General features: G+C 51.8%; 1 protein-coding gene across 5 annotated transcripts in view; it reads right to left on the bottom strand.

The window, feature by feature from the left end:
- Window positions 1-12,051, bottom strand: part of FGD3 (FYVE, RhoGEF and PH domain containing 3) — a 38,760-nt gene that overhangs the window by 1,784 nt on the left and 24,925 nt on the right. For 4 of the 5 annotated variants that reach the window (XM_006922805.1, XM_025040456.1, XM_025040453.1 and 1 more), the window contains 8 exons: window positions 11,257-11,403; window positions 11,046-11,138; window positions 9,587-9,666; window positions 8,457-8,487; window positions 7,391-7,498; window positions 5,863-5,925; window positions 1,654-1,776; window positions 1,239-1,379 (listed from right to left, as the gene is read on the bottom strand). In XM_006922805.1, the coding sequence (XP_006922867.1) occupies window positions 1,239-1,379; window positions 1,654-1,776; window positions 5,863-5,925; window positions 7,391-7,498; window positions 8,457-8,487; window positions 9,587-9,666; window positions 11,046-11,138; window positions 11,257-11,403 (786 nt within the window). Of the gene's footprint in view, window positions 1-1,238; window positions 1,380-1,653; window positions 1,777-5,862; window positions 5,926-6,047; window positions 6,051-7,390; window positions 7,499-8,456; window positions 8,488-9,586; window positions 9,667-11,045; window positions 11,139-11,256; window positions 11,404-12,051 lie in introns of all 5 variants that reach the window. The other variant, XM_025040455.1, reaches the window with a different exon arrangement.

The following is a 12,051-nucleotide window of genomic DNA, read 5'->3' as shown; positions in this document are numbered from 1 at the left end:
CACACATACACACACACACACACGCACACACACACCATGCATGACACACATACCCCACACATCCTTGCCTCTCTCTGACGTGTTTAGAGCAATCATGATGGACACGATCCCTGAGCCATTTGGAAGCACCTCAGACATACCTGGCAGAGCTGGTCCCTGCTCAGACCTGGGTCTTCCAGACACTCAGTATTGAAAGTGCAGGGCCGTGACAGGGGCTTCTCTGTTGAAATGGTTCTATACTCGGTTCTAACATACTTATGAATTTGACCTTCAAAATAGACACTGAGGCAATGCTCGGGCCACCACCCTGCAACATTTGGGGAGGGAAGCTGACATTATAAGCAGCTTTCTAAGAGACCCCTGGGTGCGTCTGGCTTTAGAATCATAGGCAGTGTTATGTGGAGAGAATGGAAAAATGCACTTTTTTGGAAAGCTACATTTTCTCTTTTCTAACTTTCTTGTCACCCCATAAAATAGGAACTGTGCCCTTGAAGGATGCCAGGAAAGCAGTGGCCATCCTCAGGAGGCAAGGAGGTGAAGAAGAAGGGGGCTGCTCCCCATATTCCCCACCCCTGACAACTCCTGTGAGGCACGGGCAACATCTCCCCTCCAGATCTCCAATCAGAGTGACCATAAGTGAAGTTGATACTTGTTCCCATCTGCTATGGGCTGAATCATGTGTCCCCAAATCCATGCGTTGCAGCCCTAACCCCATGTGACTGTGTTTGGAAATAGGACCTCTAAGGAGGTAATTAAGTCAAAATGAGGTCACTAGGTGGACCTTAATCCAGTATGACTCACGTCCTTATTAAATCAGGACACACACATGCACAGAGGGATGACCATGAGTGGACACAGGGAGAAGACGACCATCTGCAAGCCAGGGAGAAGGTCTCAGGAGAAATCAACTCTGCCCACACCTTGATCTTGGACTTCCGGCCTCCAGGACTGTGATATAATAAATTTCTGCCTGTAGTATTTGTCACAGCCTGAGCTGACTGTCCGATTCCTGGGTGCAAATGGCTCCCAAGCTCTCAGTTGTGACCAGACCCTGAGAAGCCCAACACACACACAGCTGATATTAGGCATTCCATTGGCCTGATTGACTCCATGGGGTCCACAGGCCGCTGTGGAGCTGATCAGTCCTGATTTCAGGGAAGCCGACAACTTCAGGAGCACTGTCTGAAGAGGGTGCCCGGGTGGAGAGCTCGTGTCTAGGAGGCTCAGAGGATACCCACCTCTATGCTCTGCTTGGGCTCCGAGGGGGCCTCAGGGCTGGAGCTTACAGGGACCGCCGGCTGAGTCGGGAAACAATCACGGCAGACTCGGCTCTGCCTGCCATTCTCAGCCTTGAACTCGGAGCATTTCCCACAGATGACCTGCCAGACAGAGGGGACCTGTGACTCTACCTCCCAGGGACAGAAGACTGTATTGGAAGAGGCTGGAAAAGCCACAGGGCCCGGAGAGACTTCACTGCAGGTGAAGGCAAAGGGTTTCTCTGCAGGCCATGGAGGCTGGAAACCTTGCTGGAGAGCAGAGACCCCAAGACTGGAGGGCCCAAGCTCTGGGGGTGTGCATGTACAGAAAGAAAACTGGGAGGAGGTACCAAGAACATGGATTGCTCAGGGCCAGCCTCCTCCTGCCCAGACTCACCGCCCCACACAGCTTGCAGTGGTGCTTCCTCTTGGTGATGGAGTTGAAGGTCTCACCGCAGCTCCTGCAACCCTGTTTTTCCTTGTCACGCTTCGTCTTAGAGGACCCTCTCCTGGGCTCAAGCTACAGGAGGCAAATGGCGACAGGCATGTGTGGAGGGGTGGCTGTGTAATACACAGGCAATGCACACGTAGGACAAAAACGCTGGACGTGGTCAAGGAAATGAAGCAGGATCCCTGTTGGCCACAGACTGCCCAGCCCTCCTTCTCAGATGCCATCCTGCTGTCACATGGAAGGAGATTCCAAGTGGATCCAGAACTCCATGTCTGTGATGATTGGCCCTGTGCTGAGGCCAGTGACTTAACCTAGCGCATCTGAGAAGATAGCAGCCAGAGTCCATGTTGTGGGAGACAGCGGCTGATCGGCACTGAGGCCTAAAATCAGGGACTGGAGTGTCTGCATCGAGCACCTGGCTGTGAGGCCCTCACTCTCACGCTTTGTTCATTGGGTCCTGGAGCTTGGCATTTGCTCCACACCAGACACTCAGGGGCATGCACTCAGTTCACCCTCATGTCTGTGAGAGCATGCTTCTGGAACTGAAGAGTGGACTTCCAACTGAGAGAATAAATATCTATGGTCTAAGTCCCCTTGTCTGTGGTATTCTGTTACAGCAGCCCAAGCTGACTAATACCAACATCTTGGCACAAATTCCAGCCTATACTTCCCAGTTGTGTGGTTTCCACTAACTGTCTGCCCCACCTCTGCTGGTGGGCCCCACCACTGTGAGGCCTGCACCAGCCTGGCATGAGAAGCCCAGAGGCTCGTTCCTCTGTGGGTGATGGGGATGATTGCTTTGCCCAAGGCCCCAGCTTCTTCTTTGTCTCATGACCCCCTTCCTCGTGGACATTGGATGTAAGACAGCCCTGGGGCCCCTCTCAGTTTATTCCATGGAGCTCAGGACTGTAGGGCCCTGCCAGGGGGAAAATAGGTGTCACAGAGAGGGTCACAGAGAGGGGAGGGGAGGGGCGCATGGCCCAGGGAGGGGAGGTTGAGGAGAGACAGTCCATCCAGGGGATCTGCCATGGCTAGGCAGCCCCCACCCTCCACCACAGGGTACCCTTGCTGTTCCTGTTATCCAGGTGAAGACTCTGAGGGCGCAGGAGGTGGGAGTGGTCAACAACAGGGTGGCTAGACCAGCTGTCTTGCCTGTGAACCCAGATATGCACCTTGGCCTAAGGGCAGAACCGAAGCTCTCAGGCCCCTGTTGGCTGTGTTGCACAGCTCCTGAGAACACAGGGAGGCTGTAGGGGCCAAAAAGGTGTCCCTGAGATATGGGGGACAGGGCTAACCCACGTGGGATGGTGGAGCCAGGGTGTGTGTCCAAGAGTGCGGCCTCTGACAGCCAGTGGGGAACCCATCCCGGCCAGAGGGATAGAGGGCAGTTCCCAAAGCAGAGCAGCTTGGAGGTGGAGTTTGGCAGAACATCCCACCCGGTTTCCTTTGCCGGGCAAGTCTTCCCATGGAAAATGGCAGTAGCTGAGCTAAGCCACGTGCTCAGACTGGAATCCTGACCCAATGCCAGCTTCCTTGGTGCTGAGCACCATGGCCACTGTTGCAGACCCTTGAGGCAATCCCTGAAGGCAGTTCCTGACACCAAGGTCCAGTGGGATTGGCAGATGGCAGATGACAAGGTGGCTAAGGGGCAGGGAGCCCACGTGTCTAAGGCACAGGTTTTCCTGGTTAACCACTGTTTCTTTTTGGATGAGGATATCTGACAGGACAACCAAAGGGAGACCCTCAGTTTTTCCGTTTGGATGTCAAGACACAGAAAGGCCTGGGCCACATCTTCCCAGGGAGGTGCAGCTCTGGCTTCCATGGTCACGGCCTATGAGTCCTCTTAAAGCATCCTGAAAAATGCCAGGGCAGACCTGGAAGGAAGTCACTGCTGGGCCCAGGGGCTGTTTCACTTAATAATTTCTCTTCAGCAAATTTGGTTACATAGCAGGGAAATAGGAGGAATGTTCAGTAAGAATTGGGTACAGCCAGCACTGAAGATAGAGTCACACAGTTATCCTCGGATTCTACGGGTGTGTTCTCAGGCCCAGCTCTCTGCCTCTGCAGGCAATTCTGTAAAGGAGCTCCAGTGGATGGGTGTGGGTGGAGGGCAGCACCAGCTTTGTGCACACCCAGGTTGTATAGGGTTTTGGAGTGGGAGTTTGCTCAGAACCAAGGAGGGGTCTCCTTGTCGCCATGGTGGGTCTGAGCCCAGAGAGGAAGGGTGGGTGCACTCTGATATTTCTATGCTTCTGTTAAGAGTGATGCGGCTAGAAGAATGGGAAGTCTATGGATTGTGCAAGCCCGCCTTGCAGAACTTCCTGGGTGTCGCTTAGCTTCTTTTAGGAGAGAGGGGCTTACAGGAACTGTGCATCTGAGGACACCAGGTAATCAGACCAGCACCCCACATATTTGCTTTTCCTCTTCAAATATGCTAAGAAAAATCTTACATCTGGCATATTGTAGCATAGATCACTCTTTTTGGTGTCAGAATTAAAACCTACTTTTGGGTGTCTTTCATGAATGTCCACTAGCACGACTAAGTCTTGCCATGCAAGACCAAAACTGGACATACACTGAGTTGCCCCAGGTCCACCAAAATCTCTGCTCACAGGAGACACCAATGAGAAAACCCAGCCAGGCCACATGTGCCAGGGCCTGGTCAGCGCATCTGTTGCTGTTTATTCGTCGTGGGGCCCAGCCTGACTTTGGGTGAGTAAAGGGTCAGGGACAAGAAGACCTGAAACTTGAGTTGTGATCCCAAGCATCCAGCAAGTCAGGGATGCCACAAAGCCTTTGGAAGGCTAAGCCCCAGTGCAGGAGAAGGTGGGGCAGCCTGTGTGTCCACTTGGACAAACATGGCCATCGCTGCCCAGCAGGTCTGCTGACTACAGCCTGGCCCAGGCAGACACCTAACCTCTCATCCATCAGAGGGGCACTGGTGTGACCAGCAGGTATCTAAATGTCTTCTCTCTCATGTCCCTGCCTAGGGGAAGGTGCAGTTGAGGGAGAAGATTTGTGGAGGCCCTCACTCCACAGGTCAAAACATTTAAAACGTGGCCTTCAGGTCCCTTCCAGCTAGAATGTGCTCTGAGGGGGTCCCCACCCACTCTACCAGCCCCACCTCCTGCTCCTCTCTCCCTGTCTTAGCGTCAGGTCCTCCCCAGCTTAGCCTTTCTGACATTGCAGCCCTCAGGTTCCACTTCCTTGCATCCAGGACTCAGGCCCATCTATAGCCACCTATGGACTTGACCCAGGGAGAGTGCACCTGACAGACAAAGAATGGGGTCACTTGGCCCTCAATGTCCCCCCAAGGGCCTGTCCTAGGCCGAGGGCTGTATGGTGGAGGACCCTGCATGAAATCCAGCCTGGCTCCCTAGCCAAGCTGTCTGGGATAGGAGGCAGCACTCCATGCAGGGGATTGTCAAAAATGTTTTCAGAGATGCCTGTGCTGGCAAGAGACAGAGGAGTATATTGGTGAGTACCTCATGCCCATGCAAATGAACTATGGAGGCCTCATCTGTCATTTGTTCAGGGCAGTTACATGCCTGACACTTGAGTGTACAAGCTGCTTTTCATGATGTTTCTAGCTATTCCAAAAAGGAGCCCAGCAGCACCTTCCCCACCTACACGGCCCCAGGCTGAGAAGAGAGCAGGCTCAGGGTAGGGGTTTGGGGTACAACCACTCTCCTGGACTCACCCACCCATGCCAGCAGTGAGACTCCCCCTTCCATTCTTCTGGGCCCAATGAACTGGTCAGATGCTGCCTCCAAGAAGCCTTCCCTAATATCATCCCTGCAGGCTCTTCTGGCAGCACCCCTGCCCACCTACCTGAACTCCTAGTTGACAGGGTTGACCTCCCTGGATGACTGAGCCTCCTAAGGCTGGACCACACCTTAATTCACATTCTATCCAGCACATTTCACATGAAGTGAAGAGCTCAGGTCTCCAGAAAAACTCAGCTGTGACCTCCACCCACCTGAGGTTATGGACATTTGTGTCCCAGTGGGCTCTTCCCAACCCTCTACTAACAGGCCTTAAGGTCATCATTGTGGGGACCTGGGTCACACACGTCACCCTTATCTGACCTTACCTTCCAGACCACCTTAGTCTGACCCAACCTTCTACCTCCCACCCCTCATAGTGGTCACTCACCCCTGCAGTACCCCCTCCACCATCGGCTGCCACTGCAGGCTCCTCAGAGCTGGCACTCACCATCTGAAAGGGACAGAGATAGCTGGCATGAGTGGAGATCTCATGGCCACATGCTCAAGTCCAGTGCAATACTGGTAACACCCCGGCCCTCTGTCTGACCACAGATTGGAGAAAGACTATCACACCATCTGCAGTGAGGCATCCCTGGTTCTAGTTCCTTCCTCAGATGTCCTTGTGGAAAGCTCCGTGCCTGCCCTCTACAAGCAGGCTTCAGTGTGCTGTACTGACTTTAATGGCACACTAATTGGGTGTTTTGTTTCCAGGTCACCTCCGTTCAAGGCAGGGGACAGTACTTTCCCTGCCCAGGAACAATGTACTTTTATTCCAAAATAGTCCAGAAAGGAAAAAAAAAATCAAGTAAATTTGATGCAAATAGTAAGTGAACAATGAGGTGGCCTGTGCGTCAAAGACCCAGTTAGGCTACAGGGAAGGCCAGCCAGGTTTGGGATCTGGGACTTGGGTTGCTGGGCCAGGCCAGGATGGGCATCCTTCAGCTTCAGGGACACCCCTGATGGGAAGCACGAAGAGAAAGAGCCTCACTCTGGTGCCTAGACAAGGGAAGTAGCCGAGGCCTCGAAAGGCTCCAGTGGGAAGGCTGCTGCCCTGACTCCTCCACTGCACCAGACCCCAGGTGTCTCCATATGGGGAAAAGCAAGCTGCCCCGCTGGTGAGATCACAGTGCCAAGCTTCACATGAAATGACGCCATGTCTCATGTGGCAGCTTCACCCAGGCCTATCCTTCCTTCCCATCTGCCTGTGTGCTGAGCACCCAGCCTCGAATCACAGTGGTCCCTATGCAGGCACTCAGTAGAGAGTGGGCAGTGAGTGTGCATCACCTGCCCATAAGCCCCCTGGTCCTGAGCATGAGGAGAGCTTGGAATGCAGGGGGCAACTTTTCTCCCAGACACCAGCCCTTGTGCAACAGGCCTGGGCTGCCTGCAATGGACACCTACTCCCTGCAGCCACAGCCCCTCCAGGTGAGCAGGCAGGAGATCCCTCTGTGGGTCTCAGGCCTGGATGGTCCCAGGTCTGGCTGTGATCCAGGCCTGCAGCTAGGAATAGGACCCTGGATTTAGAATGTGACATTATTGTAGTAGGGTGCCTGTGCCTAAAATATGTAAACATAACTCAGCTTATTGTATCACACATGTGTGGCTGAATGCCACTATTGTATTCTGCTATGTATGGAGCCATGTGGATCCCTGGAGAGCAGAAGGGGATCACAACAAGGGGAGCAGAAGAAGTGCATGCAAAACCACGTTCCCCTCAATAGAACTGCGCTTCCCAGTAGAACTGCATTTCAAGCAACAGAAGTGCGCTCAGCACAATAAAGTTGGTGTCTGCTGTTTCATTCCAATGTCTGCCTCTTGTGCATTCCTCCAACTGGGTGTCTCACTATCGAACCTTCTCTTCTCAATCAGCTTGGCACTGACACCCTCCCACAAACTCCAGGGGCTCTGGTGCTCACAGGGGGATCTGGAGTGAGGGAAGGGTCCTCATCCTGGCCCAAGGAGCTGCTGAAGGCCTTGAAGGTCTGGCTGTTCTGTTTGTGCTTCTCGATGGTGGCCTCAATGACCTGAAACCAGAACATAGAAAACAAGGGCCCTCAGCACACACGTGTAGAAGGGAGAGCATGGTGCCTCTGTCCCTGACGACGGAGTCCTGTAGTCACCATGTTTTCCCCTGACCAATGACCTCAAGTGTTATTAAAAGCCCTACTCTGAGATGAGGAAATGAGGCTCGGGAACATGACCAACTACCAACCAAGTCCCCACACCTCAGCTCAGGGGTCCCAGTACCACACTGCAAGGAGTCAGGTTCCCTCTCCAGGCCAAGGATGGACACTTTTTGAGAACATTTGATGTGGATTCGAGGCCGTGTTTCCAGCTACTGCATGAGCATTTCCATTTCATTTCTGTTTAAATTTCCTTTTTCCCTTTTTACCCAGATATCTGTTCTATAAATTTTGGAAGCCACAGTTCCTAACAGTGTTTGGCCTGGCTGTGGCCATGTTGGGCTTTGCTGTAGCTCTCTTGACCTTCGCCCTCATAGGCTTGTCTGTCTCCTGCATCCCCACCATGGCCGGTCCTGAGCTGAATTTGCTCTGGTTGCCCCAGGATGCTGCCTGCCTCCCCACCCAGCCTGTCCCTAGAAGCACAAACTCTATACTGAATCACACTGCTTTTCTTGTTTGACTTGTTGCTCTCGCCTGTTGTAGAGAGAGGGCAACGTGAGTTCCCTTTAGATCCACCAGACAGTGGAGATCCACCCCCTGGGATAAGAACATCTCCCTGCCTGCCACCTCCAGGAACTTTGTTTGTTTATTTACTGTGGAGCCAAACAAACAAATGAATTGAAAGGCTTATGGTGTCTGAAGGTGCTTATAAATGCAGTCATTACATTATTTCAAGGCAGACAGACAGGTAGGCAATGCCTGAGAGTTATTGAGCTAGCCAATCCCTTGCTTCAACAGGAATGGCCGTATTGCTCAAGAATATGGTCATTTGGTTACTTTAAAACTTTAGGAGCTTTACCTGAATCCACTCTTTCTTCTCCTCTTCTGTCCTATGAAAAACAGAAATAGTATTTTATTAATTCAGTCTTTGATACTGATTCCTTTTCGCCCTGCAGCACTTGCCTGAGCTGCTCACTGCCTCCAAGTGCAGCTCAAAGCTTGGAAGATTGGCCTCGAGGGCTCCAGAACACTGTGCCCAGGTGGGGTCAGGTGTGTCCAGGTGTGATCAGGTGTGGCCAGTAGTGTCTGGTGTATCCAGGTGAAGTCAAATGTTGCCATGTTGGCTCAGGCATAGCCAGATGAGGTCAGGTGTGGCCAGATGGAGTTAAGTGTGGTCACACAGGGTCAGGTGGGGTCAGGTGTGACCAGATGTGGCCAGGTATGGCTAGGTGTGAGCAGGTGTCATATGCAGAGCCAGGCCAATCTCAACCGCTCTGCAAAGATATCTGCGGCAGATGTAAATCAATGCCTCCTGGGACCACAATGCATCATTACAAAGGGCATTAGTGGAAGTGAGAGGAGTAATCTCCCACACACTGCCACCAGTCAGAGCACAAGCCTGGCATCACCTTATAGGTTAGTGCGACAATAGCTACCAAATTTTAAAGCAGATGTGCTACTCTATGGCTAGCAATTCTACTTCAGGAATCCATCTGACAGATATAATGACACATATGTGCAAAACCTGGCATGAGGATGCTGCTTGCAGCACCCTTTGCAACAGCAAGATGCTGGAGGAGCCTAGGTGCCTGTCAGTGAGAACTGGTCAACGATCATAAGGGAGAATTACAGTGCTTTAGGAAATGGTGCTCAGATATAAGATAATTTCTGATAAATTAAGTGAAAAAAGCAAAATGCAGAACAAGCTATACACGCTATACAAGCCATCTTGAGCACAGACATTCTGGAAGGGTGTTTAAAAGATGGTTAAGACTGTCCACTAGGGCAAGGAATAGGTGGGCAGAGGTTTAATTTTCATTGACTTCCCCTTAGTACTGTTACATTTTCAGTGACAAATAAGTGAATACAATGAATAAATAAAAACACATCTCTAGGTAACCCAGTTTGGAAAAAGAAGCCACCTGCTAAAATTTCATGTCAAAGGCACTCAATTCACACAGCAGCAGACACCGAGACAGCTGAGCCTACCGGGTTTGCAGCTCCAGGGACCTTTTCCTTCCCGTTATGATGAATGTGTGGGCTGCATGTGGCTTGACAATATCCTGTACCTAAAGGCAAATGAGCAAGAACAAAACAAAACAAAACAGCCGTTCGCTTAGCAGGGCCCAAACTTCAGCGTCATACTCTCAGACATGGAGGTCTTTTCTAGGAAAGGGGCATAGGAGACCCAGCGAGACTGCAGGGAGGGTGCCCGGTTCAAGGTCACAGTTGAAGGATGGCTTCTGCATGAGCAGGTCTGTGTGGGAGGGGGGACTGTTCTGCCAAATCCATCTAGGACCTCTCATCTGCCAAATCTGCCTGCCCCCTGGGATTCTTGGCGGTTGGCTGCCAGCCCCTGGACAACCTGAGCATTTCCCTACCAAGGCATCCACAGGCATGATGTCTGACAGAAGGATAGGAATCTTCAAAGAGCCAGTCCAATCTCAAGCACTCTGCACCTATGGGCAGATGTCTCAGATCTGCAGGTGTCTATTATGGGCAGCTGTCTCTCATCTCTCCAACGCCCCAGCCCTTGACTGGATATGGCCCTCAGGCCAGCCTCTGTCAGAATCAGGACCTGCAAGTTAAAGAGATAGGGCCCTGGCCTGCCCAGAATCTCTAGTGGGGCCTCAGAGCAAGAGTTTCCCAAACACACCAAGGCTAAGAACCTCTACTTTAACACATCCAGTTAATTACACAGACTGATTTTATTTTTACAGATAAACACTAAAAAAAAAAAAAAAGATTTCTCTCATCAATTGTTACTTTTAATGGTATTTCTTAAATTTAGATTCAGTGGATTTTAAGATAAGAAGGAATTTTTTTGGTATCACTAAAGCAAATCTTCACTTTTTAGAACTGATTAAATACTTTGATTTAGCCAGTATTTTTGGAGTGCCCGTTAATTCAGAGACTTCCCCCACAGGAGAGGGGAATGATTCCAGCTTCTGCAGCCCCCATGCCAGGAGACATTGATAGGCTCAGGGGACTGGGACAGCAAGGACAACGGGTCATCTGGATCTTGGGCACGGGCACCTATGTTCGGGCTCCAAGGTGGTGTGGGAGAGGAGAGAGTGTAGACAGAGATTAAGCATTCACCCCGAGCTTTGCCTTCAGGTCTAAATGAGGTCCTAAGCACTGATCTCACAGGGGATGGGTCAGCCCAGGTCCTGGTGTCATTTTTCATCCTGCGAGTACAGGGTTGACAGTGCCCCGGCAAAGGGGCCAAGTAGAGGGACAGGGGATCCGGTCCACATGGCCCAGGATACCAGGCCAAGGCACTCTCAAAGACAGTTTGGCCATGCCTGGGTCATTGACAGAACAGAGGCTCAGAGAAGCAGGCCAGTGGCCAGGTGCACAACAGTGAGTGCTTCAGGGGCTATAGCCTGTGTCCCCATCACTCTATACCCTCCCAGTGGATTGGAGAGAAAGGGAGATGCTCACCCACCTGGAGGTCTGAAATGTCCATCTTCTCCCGGACACTAAACTTCTGGCCCATGAGACGCAGTTTGGGCACACAGTAAAGGATCATGCTGTTGAACTGTAATAGAGACAGGCAGAGTGAGGGGCAGGGAGGCTGCCAGACAGGTGACTCTTGGCAGGGGTGGAGCTGGGTAGGCCTGAGTGTAGCCTGGTTGGGGGTTGGGAGGTGGGCTCACCAGGATAAGGTGGCGGTCCTGGGCCGTGCCATTCTTGGCCGACAGCTTCTGGATGTGACCCTCTTTGATCAGCTCATTGGCGGGGTTGACAATGTCCTCCTCCCCACCCAGTCGCTCGTATACCTCCAAGAGCTTGTGCATTTTCTCCTGCAAGAGACACAGGGCTCAGGCAGCTGCATGTCCACAAGGCCCAGAGGTCTACAGGGCTCCTGGGGACTCACAGGTGAGCAGATCCCCGCCATGCGAGTGTGGTCCAGAACCAAGATGGGGCAACAAGCCTGCTCATAAAGGGTAGGAGGGAAAACACAAGGGTGACACTCAAGTTGGGCACTGAGGGATGACTGGAAGTTTACCATGAAGAAACAATAAATAACAACAGCTAACAGTAACACTATGTGCCAGGCAGTGTTTCACACACAATGTAGGTATTAAACTCATTTAATTCTAGCACTGACCTTTTCAGATGGGTGCCATTATTATCCCCAATTTATAGACAAGGATACAGAGGCACAGAGAAGTCAAGTGAGTTGCTGGAGGTATTTTAGCTAGAGAACTGGGTCTGGCTCTCTCAGCCTCTGCACTGCACGCTAGCTTCTTCTCTGGGGTTTTTATGGGAGCCTTCAGGTAGACATGTTGGACAGGTTTTACTCCAGATGGTGCCCCCCTCCTCTAGTTGCTTTGCCCAGGTTCCTACTCTACCAGGCCCAACATGAGACCGGACTTATGCCAATCTGATCTGCAGTTTATCTCTCTCTGGCCTCACAACTGGTTGGGCGGTCACATGGAACCAGTGCT

The sequence above is a fragment of the Pteropus alecto genome, unplaced genomic scaffold (genome assembly GCF_000325575.1).
Source record: "Pteropus alecto unplaced genomic scaffold, ASM32557v1 scaffold129, whole genome shotgun sequence".
Classification (NCBI taxonomy): domain Eukaryota; kingdom Metazoa; phylum Chordata; class Mammalia; order Chiroptera; family Pteropodidae; genus Pteropus; species Pteropus alecto.
This window is presented reverse-complemented; position numbering and strand designations above follow the sequence as displayed.